Raw genomic sequence first — 20,671 nt, 5'->3', positions numbered from 1 at the left:
GGAAAACATGATTTCATTTATAAATATCTCATAGGTGTACATTTCACAAAAGTAATGAATCTGTAAAAAGAGTACAATCTGTATATTTATATAAAAGGTCAAGTGCCATTCCTTCTTGGAGAACTAAGCAATTATATCAGAAAGCAGACTATCCCGTATAATTTCAAAGAATGGACACATAACACCTGACACTCTAAGTAACCTAGACTAAGAAGAAGGATAAAACCAAGAAAGGCAGAAAAAGAAACATAGCACACAAAGTAGAATTCAATCCAAAACAAATCCCCAAAACTATATCCCTATAAAATGCCCTCTCCTTCCAGACAACTTAGTGGCTTCCTGTGTGAAAATATGCATTTGAACTCATTCAGACAAACTTCATTCTAACTAGGTCCTGATCACCTTGTTCCTTTTACTCCCACTGCACCTGAAGGCTAGAAGACTCTGCTTGTACCTGATCATTCTCTGCATGTCTTGCTAATGTTAGCACGGCCTGCTCAATCCCATCACACACATTCTGAGAACTGAGATTTCTCCATAATTATGCGCTGTAGTGCCAAGGCACGTTGTAGATAACAATCACTGATCTAACTAAAAATTAATTTACACAGTGAACTGTATGAAAATAAGAACAAAAAAAAAGGAAAAGACCATATGTTGCCTTGATAGTCAAAACTTCCCACAAACTCTTAATAAAAGATCTTTCTTCTAACTAGAAATAACAACAAATGTTAAATAATTTTAGAGACATATTAAGCATGTAAATTAGAAAAATAAACAGAAAGTGCAAGACTGTATATTCTTACCACAATTACTCCATAATTTTGCCATTATATAAACTGGTTTCCTAGAATTGGAGATGGATAAAAATATGTAATTCTTCACCTAAAACCAACTTTGCAAGCCAATATATATGTATGAGGCAAAATTTTACATAAACAAAATGAACAAAAGATTTCCTGCAATAAAATTTAAAAGGCAAAATCAGGGGACCAGAATAACAAATGAAATTCCTTATACCATATTAAAATATGTGATTTCTTTTAAAGTTACAATAGTATTCGATAAGCTAAGTTTGAGAATAAAATATTTCAGTCTTACAGACTATTATAACAATTCTTTAAAGGATTTTATTTTATAGTACATTTTAAGTCACATAGTAACTCATAAATACATATTAGACTAGTATAAATGCTCTATAAAACTTGAAAATCCAGAGATTATATACCAAAACTATAGACCATCAAAATTCGCCACAACTTGCCCATTAGTGGTAATCAATTACATTTAAAGAACTACATTGCTCACTCCCAAATTAAAACTGAAGAAAAGGGCAGCCCTGGTGGCTCAGCGATTTAGCACCACCTTCAGCCCAGGGTGTGATCCTGGAGACCAGGAGTCCCACGTCAGGCTCCCTGCATGGAGCCTGCTTCTCCCTCTGATTCTCCCTCTCCTGTGTCTCTGCCTCTCTCTGTGTGTCTCTCATGAATAAATAAATAAAACCTTTAAATAAATAAATAAATAAATAAATAAATAAATAAATAAACTGAAGAAAAAATATAATTAAAGTAATGAACTTAACGGGAAAGGGGATAAGAAAATACAGTGGCAAAAAGGAACAAGTCCTTCTTCTATACTATCATTAGGAAATAACCTGCCTACTTTCAAAGTTCCATTACCATACCTTTCTCAATCAAGTCACGTATTTCAATTTAACATTTTTTTAAAAATTCCCACTACGTAAGAATTCCCTATACTAAGTCATACAGAAACAAAGCTAAGTAAAAAAAACAAACAAACTAGATGCTAAAGTAAGGAGAGATCAGATGCATAAGCAATCCCCTGGAAGGCGGCACATTCAGGAGAACACACAAATCCTAGGGCACCAAAGGGCACGGAGTTCACATTTGATGGAAAAGGTGCCATTTCGGGAAGAGACAGTATGTGAAATTTCAAGTCTTAGAAATTTGGGGAAATAAGGTAGCATATACAAAGCAAAACACAAATAAAAACTGTAGCAGGAAAGCACAGAACAGGTTAAATGGCAGAGGGTGGTTTCCCAGGGTGGAAAAATGTCAGGGGAGCATCTACATGTACGTCAAGAGGCAATAAAATCCAACAATTGAGATTTTTTTTTAATACAATATATTTTTATATATCCTAGAATATTTTGCCTTTACTAAAAATAAGATATCTTAACACATATCACTATGCCAGATGCTGTATCAAAAAAGTAAGCATAAATATTCAATATTTTCTTAACATAATAAACCGAGCAGGATTATTTTAGGAAAGGGGGAGAAAACAAAGAGGTTAGTCAATATTTTAGAGGCTGTCTTTTTCAGCAGTCACAATACACTGCAAGTTGCATCTAATTTTGCCTAGCCTATTTTCTTCCATTTTGATCATCTCTGGGATAAACCTATATGAACATAAATATCAAATGCACATCATAAATGTAACTTTATGAAAAATGAAGAAAAATAATCATAACAAAAAAAAAACAATCATAACAGAAATTTGAGTAAACATCTTTGTTTTAGCCAAGCCATCTGTCCTCTCAACATAACAAAAGGTTCATGAGAACTGGGGATTCAAGTTTATAAAACAATTGGAGCCCTCAAGTGTAAGGTGTTTTTTTTTTTAAGATTTTATTTATTTATTCATGAGAGTAACAGAGAGAGAGAGATTGGCAGAGACACAGGGAGAAGCAGGCCCCACACAGGGAACCCAACGTGGGACTCCATCCCGGGTCTCCAGGATCACACCCTGGGCAGAAGGCGGCACTAAACTGCTGAGCCACCTGGGCTGCCCAAGTGTAAGGTGTTATTAAACATTTCCAGTATATTTATGGTTTCTAAGGAACTAGGCTATAACTTTATACAGCTATTTCCCACTTAAGAGTTCATCTCTTAAGGGAATGTATTCAAGTTTAGAAGAAAAAAAAAGGCCTAGGAATTCTGCATTTGACTACTACTTTTAAATTATACAAAATAACACACAAATTAAAAATACCCGGGATCCCTGGGTGGCTCAGAGGTTTGGCACCTGCCTTGAGCCCAGGGCGTGATCCTGGAGTCCTGGGATTGAGTCCCACATCCGGCTTCCTGCATGGAGCCTGCTTCTCCCTCTGCCTGTGTCTGCCTCTCTCTCTCGCTCTCTCTCTCTGTGTCTCTCATGAATAAATAAATAAAATATTTTTTAAAAAATTAATGAATAAATAAATAAAATATTTTTTAAAAAATTAAAATATTAAAATATATTTTTAAAAATCTCTTTGTGTCTCTCATGAATAAATAATATTTTTTAATTATAAAATTAAAATTGAACCCACTCAAGTTCAAATTTTTTAATTCTATTCACTTTCATAAGCATGAAAAGTGAGTAATGACAACTTCACAGTTCTCCTTACCATTATGAAACTCAATTTTCTCTTTAATTTTGAAAAGCAATTTAACCTAATTTTTAAACTCACAAGAAAGCTTGGAAACATAATCTTCAGTAGTAGGCTTTTTAATCAAACAAAAAGATGAATGCAAAATCTCCATTTCACAGGTCAAGTTTTAAAACCTCACAAAAAAATGTATAGAAAAAATATGAAATGGAAATCAACTTCCATTTCTGTACTTAGTTTATTAGACTACGGTTCACATTAACATACCTGAATGGCAAAATGCATTGTGTTGAGAGGTAATGAGGAAGAAAAAAAAGAAATTTTATTCTTATAAAGCATGAATTGGGGTTTACTTACCAAGACAAATCTTATCAAAGGTTTTTTTTCTTACTGTTTGCATTTCTTCGTCAATCAACATAAAAAAGCTACTTTGTTATAATAAATTCTAAAAATAATTATAGTGTTATCAAAATTAATATTAGAGTTTTAAATGACAGCAAAAAATGTTTGGCTACCAAAATCTACACAGAGCTAGAAGGAAGAACAAAACCACAAAGTTTTCAATATCCAATCAGTATCATAAAAATCATAAATCACTGAACAAAAATAGGTTTTGTCTCCAAATGAAACAGGATTCAAGATCAGATACCCTAAAACCATACATATACCATATAAATTTTAATGAATTGCCAGATGTCGGATTATGTGGGGAAATGGTACATTTTCTTAAAATCCCATTAGAACAACAATAATGATCCATCAAAGCAGTCGGCTCATCATCCATTTGCGTTTGTGTATTTTAAATAAAACATAGCTTTTAAAGCCTACCTGGGGTTTCTGAGGGTTTTTTTCAGGCTTTCAGTGCCATCTAGTGGAATACTGGTGAGGTTACAATTTCAAGGGAGGTTTCTGTAAAGTGATTTATAGATTTTTCTAGAAGGTTATTAAAGTGGTATTATTTTAATCCAGCTTTATAAAACATTTAAGTGTTTGAAATAATGTATTTTAATGATTTTTTGCACAATAATAGCATTCCAAATACATACATATTTGTTTTTAAAGAAAAAGATCATAAGAATTGATTTTATTCAGAAATATAGCTATTAACATATATTAAAAACACAAAATTAAAAAGCTAACCTTTCATATGTGATACTCTGCCAGATATTTTTATTTACTTCTCTTACTCGTTACATATATATATTTTTTTTTTTTTTTAAGATTTTATTTATTTATTCATGAGAGACAGAGAGAGAAACAGGAAGACAGAGGAAGAAGTAGGCTCCCTGTGGGGAGCCTGATGCGAGACTTGATCCCAGGACCGTGGGATCATGCCCGGAGCCAAAGGCAGATGCCCAACTGCTGAGCCACCCAGATGTCCCTCAACAGTTTTATCTTTAATAGGTATTTTTCTAAATGTATTTCTATGAACAGGAAAACATTAAAGATAACAGCTTTAGAGACATCAGGTTTTTTTTTTTTTTAAGCTATCTTTAAAAATTTCTCAACTTCAGTGAACAACATCAAGCTGCCTGCCACATGCCTGCCCATTTGGAGGCTAATATTAAAGAAAAGACACATCACAAACTGAAGTAAAAATCGAGAAGTCCAGCGTATAATCTGGATTTTTTTCTATCAGTTTTAAAAACATTTCATCAGACCCATCCTCCAAAAGAAGAAATACTATCTATTCTGAGAAAAGACATCACAACACCTTCAATACCGTATCTAGAAACCAAAGTCTTTCCCATACCTTCACCTTCCACATGCAATAAAATCTTCAGTCCTAAATTCTGCTCTTAGTCTCTCAAATTTAACCCTTCTTCATTTCCTACACTTTGTGCTCTCATCTTCTCCTTAATCAGGGAATTAAGACAACTTCCCTTCATTAAGCTGACCTCAATGCTTGAACCTAGCTCTCTTGACTCTTATTCCAGCATACTTTTCTCATATCTTGGTAAAGTTCTGAAAACAAAAAGCTTGTAGTTAGTGTGTGCTTTTAGGATTCTTTTTCATGCAGGCTAAGAAGTGAAGCCAAATCCATTTATCTTCACATTAGTATTTTACAAGCAAGAAAATATTCTGCGAAAACTCCCAGAACATTGTATATGAAAAGATATTCAATAAATATGTGTAGAATGCATTAAGTATACAAACAAAATACCTTCTCATATTTAGACAAATATATTTTCCAGTTTTGACTGCAACAGAGATTTCTTTTGTTCCCTTGGCCTATATTTTTCTTTAGTGAAAAGAATCAAAGGCCTAGCTAAACCAATCATGTAATAGCAAACCTAGCTGAATTCAATTTGTATTTATGAGTTAGTCAAATCAGGGCCTTAAAAAACAAACAAAAACACTTTATCTTTAAAGAATAATATCAGAAGGCAGTAGTCCAGAAAAATTACGACATTAATATTAGTACTCTTTTTTATCAGTCTCTTTTCATGACATATAACCATTATGGAAGAACTATGGGAAAGTGTTTAAAGTCAAGATATAGATTTATAAGATTCTGATTACTGACATTTTAATCAGGATTCAACACATACTCTTTTGAGTGCAATCTTAATAAGTTCTGTGACTACTAACCCTGTAGTATTTTGTGATTATTATGTAGCTATTGTGATTATTATATATTATAATAAATTTTGGTTTCAAGTTTTCATAAGTCTTATAACCAATTATGTAAAATAAAAACCTTTCATATAATTCAAAAAGTATAAATTTCTTTACAAAGATAACAAATTTAGTCAGTAAATACTGTATAGATTAATTTCTTATATCCTTACCTCAGCATAGAAATCCAATTAATTTGAAATATAACAGAATCCATTACCCGGGAATGAAATTTTAGGTCATCACTAACTCTTTATTCTTTCCCACAAAAACTGGCAATAAAACTTCAGAAATTTTTTCTACAACAGTTCCTGTGGTTTCCCTTTCTCCATTCTTGTCATCACGACCTCCACTTGGCCAAAAGTTCCCAAACACTGCCCCACACTGGAATCATGTGGGGATCTCTAACCACTGCTTGCTGACACCTGGCTCCACCCCACAAACTGTGACTTAATTAGAATGGGGGAGGCCCTGGTTATTAGTGATTCTAATATGCAGCAAAGTTTGTACACCATTGATGTTGCCTCTGAACAATTTAAGCTAAGATTTTCAAACTCTCTCAGTTTCCTTTTCTATAGAAAGTTCAGGAGAAAATCCTAATTTTTATTCTTTCTATTTTCTCCACCAAAATTCCTAATTTCCAGTATATGGATTATTATTTGACTCACATCTCTTAAAATGGGATACAGTATCATCCTGTCCATAAAATGCAGAAATTGTACCAAGACAATTTCTAAGGTTTCTTCCCACTCAAAATTTATATAGTTCTTAAAAAAAAAATCAATCAATCAATAGTCCTTTCTGGATTCTCAAGCACACCTAACACCCTTCAGTTTTCCTTCATCATCTTCCTCTTTCTAGGAAGTCACATCACATGAAATTTTCCAATATTAGTTTATTTTTAACCTAAACAAACAGCCATTTCCCATAATTCATCCTAATATTTCCCTTCTATTTGTTCTTCATTATACCAGAACTTTAAAAAAAAAGATTTGTTTGAGAGAGAAAGCACACAGGTGGGGAGACTTAGAGGAAGAGAGAGATGGAGGTGGGGAGAGAAAGAGAAAGAAAGAGTATCTCCAAGAGACTTCCCACTAAGTGTGGAACCTGACTCAGGGCTCAATCCCATGACCCTGAGATCATGACCTGAGCTGAAATCAAGAGTCGGACACTTAACCAACTGAGCCATCCAGGCCCCCCATCCAGAACCTTTAACATAACACAACCCAAGCTAAACTATTTCCTTCTTGCAACATCCCTCCCCCCGAAATCTCAATTCCTTATTACAATGTAGACATTATGACAAGGGGAAAAAGAAATGGGTCCTTATCCTAAAGATCAAGGATGTCTTTTTTTATGTTCTATGTACATACACGTGAGTGAGGTAAAGCTATTAGATGAAGTTAACGCTTAAAAGTTTTGCTATAGGGCAGCCCGGGTGGCTCAGCGGTTTAGCGCCGCTTTCAGCCCTGGGCCAGATCCTGGAGTCCTGGGATCAAGTCCCACGTCAGGCTCCCTACATGGAGCCTGCTTCTCCTTCTGCCTGTGTCTCTGCTTCTCTCTCTCTCTCTCACTGTGTCTGTGTGTGTGTGTTTCTCATAAATAAATTTAAAAAATAAAAGTTTTGCTATACAAGTACTTACATTGACTACTTAAGTAGTATGAATTGGATTTGTTTCTTACTTTTTGCATTAGAATATCAGGGGAACCCAAACTAAGACAGTGATGCATTTTTTTTATTGAGAGGTACAAATGACATGCAACATTAATTAGTTTCAGATGCACAACATAATGATTCAATATTTCTATATACTGCAACATGATCATCACAATAAATCTAGTCAACATCCATCACCAGACATACAGAATTTTTCTTCTTACATGAGAACTTTATACAGAATTTTTCTTCTTACATGAGAACTTTTAAGATCTATTTTCTCAGGAACTTGAAAGTATGCAAAACAGTATTATTAACTACAGTCACCATGCTGTATATTATATCCCAACGACTTATTTACTTTGTAACTGGAAGTTTATACTTTCCCCTTCACACATTTTGCCCCACCTCTCCTCGCTCACCTCTGATCGCCACCAATCTACTCTCTGTATCTATGCACTTGTTTCTTTTTTGTCTTGTTTAGTTTTTAGATTCCACATATAAGTAAAATCATATCGTATTTGATCATATGGTCTTTCTCTGACTTATTTAGCAAAACACCCTCAAGATCCATCCATATTGTCAGAAATGGCAAGAATGTATTCTTTTTTTTTTTTTTTAAGATTTTATTTACTCATCAAAGACACAAAGAGAGAGGCAGAGACATAGGCAGAGAGAGAAGCAGGCTCCCTGTGGGGAGTTTGATGTGGGACTTAATCCCAGAACCACAGAATCATGAGCCAAAGGCAGATGCTCAACCACTTGAGCCACCCAGGTACTCCAGCAAGACTGTATTCCTGTGGCTGAGTAATATTACATTGTATGTATGTGTGTGCATGCCACATGCCCATATACACACACATTTTCTTTATCCATTCATCCATCTATGAACACTTAGGCTATCTCCATGTCTTGGCAGCTGTAAATAATGCTGCAATGAATGTGGGGGTGAATATACCTTTTCAACTTACTGTTTTCATTTTCTTTGTAAGTGGAATTGCTGGAACATACAGTAATTCTATTTTTTTTCTGTTAAACTGTACATATTATTATCTATTTTTAATTTTTTGAGGCACCTCCACGCTGTTTTCCAAGTGGCTATACCAATTTATATTCCACCAATAGCACACATGGGCTATTCCACATCCTCATTGACTTGTTATTCCTTGTCTTTTTGATAACAGACAATATGACAGGTATAAATCAAGTTCAAAAAATACCTATCCAAGCCAAACTATTGGGCAGCTTGCTTTTCAAACCTAATATTATACCATAAGCATTCTTTTCTGTACTAGATTTTACTAAGTTTAAAACCCAAGCTTCAGAATAATTTGTAGAACATATTGCCATTTTTGAAAAAGAAAAAACGGAGAAGAGAGGAACCTACACTGAGTAGTCCATGTGAAAGGGCCTCCAGCTTCAGGGTTTATCTCATCACCTTATTTCCTTCAAAGTATTTGTCATACTTCACAATCACCTTGCTTACTGCCTATCTTCCCTATACTTGAACTAAGCTCCCAGGCAACAGAGGAGTTTTGTTTTTCCACTGCTATATTCAGTCCCTACAGAATGTCTAACAGAAAACAGATGTTTAATAAATTTTTAAATATGCATAAGGAAAAGACCAAAAGGCAATGTTAACTTTGACTGTGTTGGTGATTTTTTAAAGATATTTTTTTCTGTTTACCATGTTTTCTGTTCACAGTATATATTACTTTTTTATTAAAGAAAAAGATAATTTTAAAATAATCACTTCAGGGCACCTGGGTGGCTCAGACAGTTTAGCACCTGACTCTTGATTTCAGCTCAGGTTATGATCTCAGGGTGGTGAGACCCAGCACTGCCCCCACACCATGCTTCAGCTCTGTGCTCAGTGGGGAGTCTGCTGGAGATTCTCTCTCCCTCCCCTCCAATCCCTGCTCATGTATGCATGAGCATTCTCTCTCAAATAATTTTTTAAAAAATAAAAATAAGGGCCATTTGGGTGGCTCAGTTGGTTAAGCATTTGCCTTCAACTGAGGTCATGATCTCAGGACCCTGGGATCAAGACTATATCTGGGTCCCTGCTCAGCAGGAAGTCTGCTTCTCCCTCTCCCTCTCCCCCTACTCATGCTCTCTCTCAAATAAATAAATAAATATTTTTTAAAAATAAAAATAATCATTTCAAATTAATGTTCTAGATTTTGTTGAAATACTTTCCATAACGTGGAAAACTCATTATAAAGGTCATTTTCTGAAGCCATAGAAGTTCAAGTGATCAAGAACTAGCCATGACATTAATTTTAAGGCAACTGTATAAAAAAACAAATCATCTAAAAATATATATCACCATTGCTCATCATTAGGGAAATGCAAATCACACTACAATGAGGTATCATTTCACATCTGTTAGAATGGTTATTATTAAAAAGAAAAGAGATACGAGTGCTAGCTAGGATGTGGAAAAAGGGAACTCTTGCACATGGTTGATGGGAATGTAAATTGGTGCAGCTACTGTGGAAATCAGAATGAAGGTTCCTCAATAAAATTAAAAATATAGCAATGTCATTTCTGGGTATATATCTAAAGGACAAGAAAACAGGATCTCAAAGAGATACATGTACTTCCATGTTTCCTGAAGCATTATAATATCCAAGATATGGAAACAACTTTTAAGTGTCAGTCAACAGTTGAATACATAACGAAGATGTAGTACATATATACAATGGAATATTATTTAGCCATAAGAAAGAAGGAAATCCTGCTATTTGTGATAACATGGATGGATCAGTAGGGGAATTATGCTAAGTTAAATTAGTCAGACAGAGATAGACAAATACGGTATGACATCACTTGTATGTTAAATCTTAAAAAGCCAAATTCATAGAAACAGAGACCAGAATGGTGGTTACCAGAGGCTACGGGGTGGGGTAAGTGGAGAGATGTTGGCCAAAGAGTATACACTTCAAGTGATAAGATGAAGTTCTGGTGATCTAATAAAAAAATTTTTTTTTAAGAAAACGTATCACCTAACTATAAAGTAACATCTAAATTATGAAACAGGGGAACCCTGGGTGGCGCAGCGGTTTAGCGCCTGCCTTTGGCCCAGGGTGCGATCCTGGAGACCCAGGATCGAATCCCACGTCGGGCTCCCAGTGCATGGAGCCTGCTTCTCCCTCTGCCTATGTCTCTGCCTCTCTCTCTCTGTGTGTGTAACTATCATAAATAAATAAAAATTTAAAATAAAATAAATTATGAAACATGCATTCAGCATTAAAGTTATATCATGCTATTCTGTGGGTAAGGGAATTTCCGAACAATGAGTCTCTTTAACTCTTCATTTCAATCCTGACTGGGAACTTAACCCATGTCAAACTTTGTGTACTGACTGGAGCTTTGCAATCTGGACCCAGCAACTCTTAAAATCTCAAAAATGCCCAGAATAGAAGGCAGCAGTCTGCTCACCCTATAGCACTTAAGATGTTTCAAGAGAATGCACAACGAGAACAAGGGGTTTATGAGCTTTCTTAGTGTGAAGCTACATTTAAGCTGATTGATTGCATTGATAACTTTTTCCATGAACTGTTCTACAGTTTTACTAACTTAGCTTCTTAGTGTATGTCAATCAGACCAATGCCCCAAGCTTAATCATCACCCAAAGCATTTACATTTGCTGACCTTGTGATCCCAGCCTGGCCTCTCTACCCAGAGCCAGTCATCTCAAATTACATACCACAGGCACCAGATGGGGCTAGGGTGGGGGGACAGTGAGAAGACTGGGTAATGAGATCATTATAAATTCACTACCTACCCCTACTGGAAAAACATCAAGGCGCATGGTTTAAAGACAAGCAAAGTTCCTGCAAGGTTTAAAAACAACAGAACATTCTTATGCAATAATGTATTTTTTAAAGAGGTTCTTATCAATTTTACACTGATTCTGAACCATCTAACTCACCCTAATTCAAGGCATGTTCCTAATGCATGATGGTTTGCTTGAGTCAAAGAAATAAAAAGAATTATTTTTCAATTAGGATTTATGGTTATGGCTTAGTTCCCAATTTCATCAGATGCAACAATCTTTTATAATATCATACAAAACTGTTCAAAATGCATCTGATGTTTTTGTCTGAGTCATTTAATACATATGGGCCAGTTAGAATTTTATCATATTTGTAGAATATGTTTGAGTCTGACCCAAAACAAAAGCTAAGCTATAAATACAAAATTCACATTAGGGGGTAAGGCTCCTCATAGGAATAGGATATCCCTCTCCTAAACAGCTGACAGTGAAGTGTCAGGAAAGGCCTTATGATTGCTGACCAAGAGAAACAAACCCTATGTATTAAGATGTCAGACACAGAAAACAAGTTATACTTTCAAATATGATCCTCAAATTGAAAATCACCAGAGCAGACATTCAGAAGAAGAAGCTTTGATGTGTGATGGAGCTGCTATTCACAAAGGCAGCTCCAAGTGGCAACACCCCGGAGTGAGAAACAGCGGGTATTTATTTATTTTTTTAAAATGGTTAATAATTCTTCTGAGGGAAAGCCAGCTAGCTTTCATATAACACTTATTAAATTTGTAAACTGAGAAGTTCACATGAATCGGAGGATTAAAATCTAAGATATCTACAATTTAGTATAAATTATGCTTTAGTTACCCTCTCAAAAATCTCTCCACCATAACAAAAACATAATTAACGATGATTTTTTGGTTCAGTGTTACAGCATAAAAAGTAATTTTTATTTTATTTCTCCAAATTACAGCGATAAATCGATAAGTTTCACATACATGTTTATATATATATATATAAAACAGCTTTCATGCTAAGAATTTGATACAATAATAAACTCTATTTATCAATTTTGCATTTTCTGCTTCACTATAATGAATCATACTGTATCTCAATGAGTAATGAAAGCAAAAACAAGCCCCAAGCCTACTATCCTATAAAAATTTACCTAGCTTTATCATAACTACTATCTGCCTGTGGGAAGGAAAAGCTTCTGTGAATCAATTATTACCCAAAGGCAATATTATTTTTTAAGGAAGTGAAAAGTCATGCTCACACATGTAGATCAATACCTTTCCAGGGACCCGGAGACTCTCAATGGCACCAAGATCACTAAGGCTCTCCGGAGGGCTTTTCAGACCCTTAAAAAAAAAATAAAATAATAAAATAAAAAAGAATTTTAATTATGCTGCAGAACTATAAAATAATAGAACATAATTATTAAAATAGAAATCTATTTTTTAAAAATAGAATTTTCCTGCTTTAAAATATATAGAACATACGCTGTAAAAACAACACTCACTACATATAGCACTATTATTAAATTAAGTAAAGACATACTTTTGGAAATTTAAAATAAAAGTATTATATGGCAACTTCACAACAATGGTTGAAGTCTAACTTAACCATGGTTTAAAAACTACCAAAAGAAAAGAAAATTGGATGACAAAAAGCATTCTATAAAAGCACTTATCTATTACTTATTACCAAATTCATCTGGTAAGAAGGACCAAGTATTATGATTTCCTGATACAATACACCAACCAGCTGAGCTCATCAAAGACTTTTAAATAATGCTAATCGCTTAATTAATACATAAATACCTTCATTATACCTGATTATCTCTCACCAATGCACCCAATTTATACTGCATAACTGAGACTTAACTCTCATTCATGTCTTGCTGCTTTCTACTGTTCTTTAGGTCGTTTCTATATTCACATCAAGTGAGGGATTCTGAAACTCTCACTTGTACCAGGGAAAGTTATCAAGACAGAAAGAAGCTTAGCAATCTCACTTTTCTTTGAAAGCTTCTTTTTTAAATACTGGCTATTCAAGGCAAATACCTAAAACTCCCTGTAATATTAGTCTGTAAGCAAAATTAGCTGGCACATAAATCTGAAGAGTGTTTTTGTCCTTTAGATGCCCTATATTGGCCCTCTGATGTCCTCAGTAAACAAAACATATGGTATACTTAGGTTGACTGAGACTACATCAGAACTTGCTTAATTTTAAATTACAGAGCCCTGTATTTTATCTTCCCTATTACAAAATATGACCAGTCATCACTACAGTTTTTTTATGACAAGGTGCTTTGCCTCACCCCCAAGTATTCCATTACTCCCAGAACACCCCACCAGCTTTCTCTCATTTTCATTCTCTCTTATATTCTCTCTCTCTCTCTCTCTCTCTCTCTGTCACACACACACACACACACACACACACACACACACACAAAGTGCCAAACTTCAAAATTTGATTCAAAATCATGACCATCCCGGGGCACTTGGGCAGCTGAGTCAGTTAAGCATATGCCTTCAGCCCAAGTCATGACCCCAACATCCTTGGATTGAGCCCCACATTGGAATCTGTTTCTCTTTCCTGCTGCTCTTGCTTTCTCTTTCTCTCTCCCTCTTTCCCTCTCTCCCGCCCCCACTCTCCCTCTTTCTCCCCCCCTCAAATAAATAAATAAAATCTTGTAAAAAAAATCATGACCATTCCAAAATACATTTTTTAAATATAACTGCCATGCCTTTTTTTAAAAAAAAGGATTTATCTATTTGAGAGAGAGAGTGAGTGCGCAAGCAGGCGGGCCAGAGCAGAGAGAAAGAGAAAGAATCAAGCAGACTCTGCATTGAGTGCAGAGCCTGAGGCAGGGCCCAATCTCAAGAAAGAAGAAAAGAAAAGAAAAGAAAAGAAAAGAAAAGAAAAGAAAAGAAAAGAAAAGAAAAGAAAAGAAAAGAAAAGAAAAGAAAAGAAAAGAAAAGAAAAGAAAAGAAAAGAAAAGAAAAGAAAAGAAAAGAGAAAAGGAGAGGAAAGGAGAGGGGAGGGGAGGGGAGGGGAGGGGAGGGGAGGAGAGGAAAAAGGAAAGAAAAGGAAAGAAAAAAAAGAAAAGAAAAGAAAAGAAAGAAAGAAAGAAAGAAAAAGGACTCAATCTCACAACCCAAGCTGAAACTAGAAGTCAGTCTCTTAAACTACTGTGCCACCCCGGAGCCCCTGCCATGCCTTTTTAAACAAACATTTTTATTTTTTTTTTTAACATTTTAAAAAATATAGATGTGTTTAACTAATCTAAGGAAATTCTTGGAGGAATATATCACATGTAATTTTCTTTTTCCGCAGAGCTAATGAGTAAAGAAATCAATACCTGAGCTGTAAAGAAGTGATGTATACTAATATATAGGAAAAGGCCTTACCTCCAAATTAGTCACCCCATACAATAATGATATGCTCCTAATATATGGCAACCCTCTACCAGATGTACAAAATAAAAGTAGTAAACACTGGAAACCCTATTATATGTTAGGAAGTAGGGGAGCTCAGTGATACACGGAATGGGCTCTGCGGTCTTGAACAACTTTTCTAACTTGCCTGTCTTTATGTTCTAATCAATGTAACAATAATGCAGAGGCCAATAATAAGGAGTAAAGGAGATAATGTGTGTGAGAGGCCAAAAACAGTGTCTGGAACATGGCAAGCATTCCTTACATGCTAGCCATTATTCTGAATATTATTACGATCTCACAGAGAAATGTTTTTCTTTGATCAAAACAGAAATGAAGAATTACATAAATGTCTCAGAGCACATCTGACACTCACGTGTATTTTAGGATTATACATCTTGAATCCTTTGATTAGCAACCTTATAAATTTCTATTGACAAAAATGAAGTCATGATTTTTATGCTCACTTTTCTAAAGCAGGAAGTCAGAGTTATAACAAAGCAGTACCTGGCTTTCAGAGTTATAACAAAGCAGTACCTGGCTTTTATGAAATTGAAACTGCCACTGTAATCTTTAACCATTATTTGATTTTCTTTTGCATTTGGTATTTGTTTTGATAAATTTCCCCCATTTAAATTTATACAAAATTCAGCATACATAATACCTGCCTCTGTACTTTATTTCTTTGGCCAAAGCAGATTAACACTTCAGACTACTTCTGTTACATCTACATCAATCTTCTATTTCCATTTACGAGACCAGCAACTTAATGTCCCAAAGATCAAAAATCAAGTGAGGTGATTTCTTCCTCCTCTTTTCAGTAAAATTCAACATAGAGGTTATACTTAGTCCTCGATTCCTCTCAAACCCACTCTAAACAGGCCTTCCTCCCCATCACTTCATGAAAAGTGCTGTTGTCAGGTACCTGATAACCTCTATGCTGCTCAGTCCAAAAGCTCATTCTCATCTTCTGTCATTCATCTTCAGCATTTAGCACAGATGATCACTCCCTCCTCTTTTAAATTCTTTACTTGGCTTCTGGACTTCACTCTACTTAGTTGTTCTTTTTATCCACCATGTATCCAACAAATATTTATTTAGGATCTGATATGGGACAGGTGAGGTGGTCTTTGAGATGCTGCAGTTTTACCTCACTGGCTGCTCCTCAATCTGCCTCACTAGATCCACCTTAACCTGCCTCTTCCCCTTATGTTTTTTTTTTTTTTTTAGATTTTATTTATTTATTCATGAGAGACAGAGAGAGGGAGAGGCAGAGACATAGGCAGAGGGAGAAGGAGGCTCCATGCAGAGAGCCCAATGTGGGACTTGATCCCAGGACCCCGGGATCATACCTGACCTGAAGGCAGACGCTTAACCACTGAGCAACCCAGGCATTCCTTCCCCTCATCTTTCAACATTGAAATCTCAAAAGCTCCAACTGTGGACTACTGTTTTATAACTACACTCATTCCATTGGTGATCTTAGCCAGTTCTACACCTTATATGCATTCATAAGTCCCAAATTTTTATCTATATCCCTGCGTTTGTCCTCAGAAATTCAGACTCTTAGCCAAGTGCCTACTTTATCTTGTCACTTAAATATTCAAAAGAGGCTTTCAAATGAGCAAGTCTAAAACCTTTCTGCATTCCCTGAATCTGTTCCTCCCTCGATCTTACCCACTTCGTTAAATGGCAATTCCAATTGCTGAGGCCAAGCCATCTGGAATCAACCCTGATGCTTCTCCTTCTCTCACAGCCCAAGTCCGATTTGTCAAGAAATCATGTTAACTCTATATCTACAGTGTACCACCATCAAGCTCTTCTCAACCCTTCTACCACTAACACTCTGGTTAAGGCCCATACTGTCTCTCATTTGGATTACTGCAATAGCATCCTTATTGTTCTCCCTGTTTTTGCTCTTTTTCCCTCTTCAATCTATTCTTTTAAAAGGCCAGAAAGATCTTTCTGAAGTCCATATACGTAAAATGACATCAATCTTCTGCTTGCTATTTCAATCAAAATAGAAGCATGGCTTTGCTTTTAGAAAAAGTAATAGGAGATGAGGTCAAGATGAGGTCCTGGGTGATCTGGCTTCCTGCCCTTAGCTCTCTGACCTCATCCATACCTCATCTCCTACTGTTTTCACTCACTTTATGTCAGCCACACTGGCCTCTGGCTGTTGCTTAGCCATGCTCCTGCCTGAAGGCCTCTGCATTTGCTCTTCCTTTCACCCAGAATGCTTCTTCACAAATATCCACATGGTTCACTTCCTCATGTCCTTCGGGTTTTTAACTCAAACGTCACCTTCTCAATGAGGCCTTTCATGGCCACACTATCTAAAATTATAAGTGATCCCAAACTGCCAACTCCCAGGCCTCCCTATCCTCTATTCCTCCCAAACATTAATCACTACGTCTGCCTGAGCACTTGTCTGTTTTGTTCACTGCTGCACCCCCAAACTTAGAATGGTGCCTGTCACATAGTGATCCGTAAACATTTGCTGAATGAATTGAAAGAACAGAGGCCAGCATAATAGAGAAAGCTGAACAACAGACCTCATCTAAATAAAGAGTGCTAACAAAACCCAGCCTCTCACTCTTTTCCAAACCCAAGATCCTTACAGCTGAAATGCCAAAATACCTAAGTTTCATAGACCCTTCATATCTCTTCACTTTAATGATACTATCAATATATTCTTTAGCCTCACAAAAAAGAAACATCTTTGTGTATATTTATTTGTAATACTACTATATTTAACCCAATGATAAACAGTACTAATTAAAAATCTCCAGTGTAACTTCAGGCAGCACCCTACTTTCATATCTCAAAGATTCATGAAACGTGTATTAGTTATGATTAAATATGTGGAAGTCAAGTCATAAATAATAAGGATGACTTTTAAAATCTGTGTAGGAAAATTAAAATAAAATAATAAAATAAATAAAATAAAATAAAATAAAATAAAATAAAATAAAATAAAATAAAATAAAATAAAATCTGTGTAGGGGCGTCTGGGTAGCTCAGTCAGTTAAGTGCCCAACTCTTTGTTTCGGCTCAGGTCATGATCTTGGGATCCTGAGAACAAGCCCGATGTCAGGCTCTACACTCAGCATGGAGTCTGCTTGAGATTCTTTCCCTCTTCCTCTGTTTTGCCCCCTGCTTGCGCTCTTGCTCTCGCATGCTCTCTCTCTAAATAAATAAATAAAATCTTTTCAAAAATCTGTATAAAACTCTTAATTTTACCTCACATTTTACACAATATAGTTCCAGCTTTTTGTATGTGTTCTTAGTTTTTTTCTATACCAATTAAGCAATGATTTGACCTGCTCAAGTCCAATAAGCAACGGATTGAGGCTGAAGAGTCACCATTTTCACAACAATTCCACTACATTTAGAAGATAAAAACGTATTATCACTGGTATCTGGACTTGTGTATTTTTTCTTACTGTTCATTATCACAAAATAAGGTTAAAAACAACAAAACACCAAAGTTGCTGTACAGTGATGATTACACAGAAATGCATAGTGTGCAACATGAGAGAAGACCAAACTTTACTGTTGTACAAAAGTCCAAATTCAGCATTCTAAAGTCAGGTTAGGGGGTAGTAGTGGTAAAATGTTCAAAAGTGTATATTGTTTTAAAAATCAAAAAGATGCCCCTCCAAATCAAACAGATACCAAAAGTCAGTCTGAAATCATCTATTGTTGTTACTGCAACAGCCTGCTTCCAGCTTTCCTGCTTTCCAGCATCCGCACAGCTGCTGAGATGACCTCTGTGATCAAGCACTTCCTTGATAAGACCCAGAAGATGTTTTACCTCCTATATCTCTTAATCTTCATCATATTATATGAACATCACCACCAGGCTGAACCCATGAGATACATGTTGTTATTCCTATTTTAAAGATGTGAAAACAAATGCTCTAAAAAGTTTGGTGACTTCCTCAAGGTCACATAGCTACTAAAATGAAGCAGGACCCAAATATTCTCAAGTAATAAGTGGTATGAACCATACATAACACCAGTACTCAACAAATGTGAGGGATCGCCACTTACTGAAATACTTTATCATTCATAGATCTGTAAAATTTTATTTTCATGACATTAACAATATCATTTAAAAGGAGTAAAACAATCATGTAGGACTCATGTATTCTTCACAAGATATCTACCATTTGTAACCTATTCATATTACCTTTCAAATAAGAGTTTAATTTGGAATTTGTAATCTCCTTCTAATCAACAACAACGAAACTCACAAATGAACCTTTCACTAAATGACTACTCTCCATATTCTCCAGAGTTCTCAAAATTCTCTGATTCAAAACTTTACATTCTACTTCTTTCATATAAAGATAATAAAGAATGGCCAATTCTGGTGAAATATTAGGGTTGAATAAATAATTGACTTCTAAAACCAACTTATAACCAATAAGAATGTAAAAGGAAATTCTGCCTCTTCTTCCTTGAAGGAAACTGAGACATTATTTGAAGTCCCTAACATATATGAATAATTAAATAAAAACAGCCAAAGCTTTTATTCATGAATTATCATTGTGACAAAAAAATAAATAAAAGGCCACTATTTTGCCATAACAAAGATTTTTTAAAGTATCATTTCACATGCATTAACTTACTTGTGACTGTCAGAACTGTAAGGTAAGGTTAACAAAAATAATTATTTCTCATGCTCACATCTGGAAATTTATGCTACAAGGTTTGGGAACTTGCCCAAAGTCATGAAGCTAGCAATTCTGTCTTCAACTCATCCGTTTTTTCCACTCTTTCCAGGTCATCTCTATTACACAGACCTCACCTCCCTACCCAGGCCATCTGCTCACAGACGACACACAGCTTAGATAAAGGGAGGCTTGCAGGGTCTGGGGCTGTCACCGGAAAGATGCCAAAAGGAAAGGAAGGGAGACAAAAGATAGCCCTCATTGAAACTCATTCATTGACCTTATCTAAAGGAACGCGACAGCCCGCCTGAGCAGGGCTCCAATCACGGTGACTCAGGAGAGTTTTCCAGGGTGCCCCCGACTTCCCAGTGCCCCTGACACCTGCCACCAAGCCATACCCTAGGTCTCCACCCGCCCCAGCCCAGAAACAGACTATCTAGGCTCCTCCACCAGCAGAGACGAAAGAGGCCTTTGTTTCAGCCTTCGAGACTTACCTGTCGGGTCATAAGAGATTTGATTTTTTGCATGTCGAAATCGTGAAAGTGGTACCCTACAGCAAAGAACTAACAAATCACGCCGAACCACCAGACAGCTGGCCAGGACACAAGGAAGCCATAGTGGGTGGTCACGTGGAGCTGCCAACCCGGGTCATCCTTTCCTGAGCTGAGCATGCTGGGAACTGTAGTCTTCCGGGTGCGACGGACACCGGCAATGAGGCGACGAGGACAGTTCAGGTACTACATTTCCCGAGATGCTTCAGTTAGCTTGCAAATCTTGTTGCTCTGACCACGGCGGCCGCCTGTCTTTACGGAGGTACTTGCTCTTGGTCACCCCGTTTCGGTAAGGCGAAACCCTAGCTCTTAGGTGGCCAGGCACTAAGCGACAGAAACAAGCATTGAAAAGACAGTATGTAAGGCGGCCTGACGTGACTTCCCGCTAAGAGTGTAGTGGAGGAAACCCAACCTAGTCTAGAGGGCGGGTGGGAGGACGCGAGAACTCTAGGAAAGGCGCCGTCTGTCCCAGAAGGGACCTGCGAAGCTGGGACTCTCCGTCCGGCTCTGGACTTCGGCCTGACGAAAGGCGTGGTCTAATAGGCAGCTG

At 36.2% G+C, this 20,671-nt stretch overlaps 1 protein-coding gene across 2 annotated transcripts in view; it reads right to left on the bottom strand.

Moving 5' to 3' along the window:
* Positions 1–20,319, bottom strand: part of VPS50 (VPS50 subunit of EARP/GARPII complex) — a 132,981-nt gene extending 112,662 nt beyond the window's left edge. Inside the window, exons 1-2 of one of the 2 annotated variants that reach the window (XM_041727498.1) lie at positions 20,065–20,319; positions 12,741–12,809 (exon numbers count right to left, since the gene is read on the bottom strand). In XM_041727498.1, the coding sequence (XP_041583432.1) occupies positions 12,741–12,809; positions 20,065–20,097 (102 nt within the window). In that variant the 5' untranslated portion in view covers positions 20,098–20,319. The remainder of the gene's footprint in view (positions 1–12,740; positions 12,810–20,064) is intronic. The other variant, XM_041727497.1, reaches the window with a different exon arrangement.
* Positions 20,320–20,671: the final 352 nt, after the last annotated feature.

The sequence above is a fragment of the Vulpes lagopus genome, chromosome 13 (assembly GCF_018345385.1).
Source record: "Vulpes lagopus strain Blue_001 chromosome 13, ASM1834538v1, whole genome shotgun sequence".
NCBI classification, from domain to species: Eukaryota; Metazoa; Chordata; class Mammalia; order Carnivora; family Canidae; genus Vulpes; species Vulpes lagopus.
The sequence above is the reverse complement of the archived record's forward strand: the minus strand, read 5'-3'. Positions and strand labels throughout refer to the sequence as shown.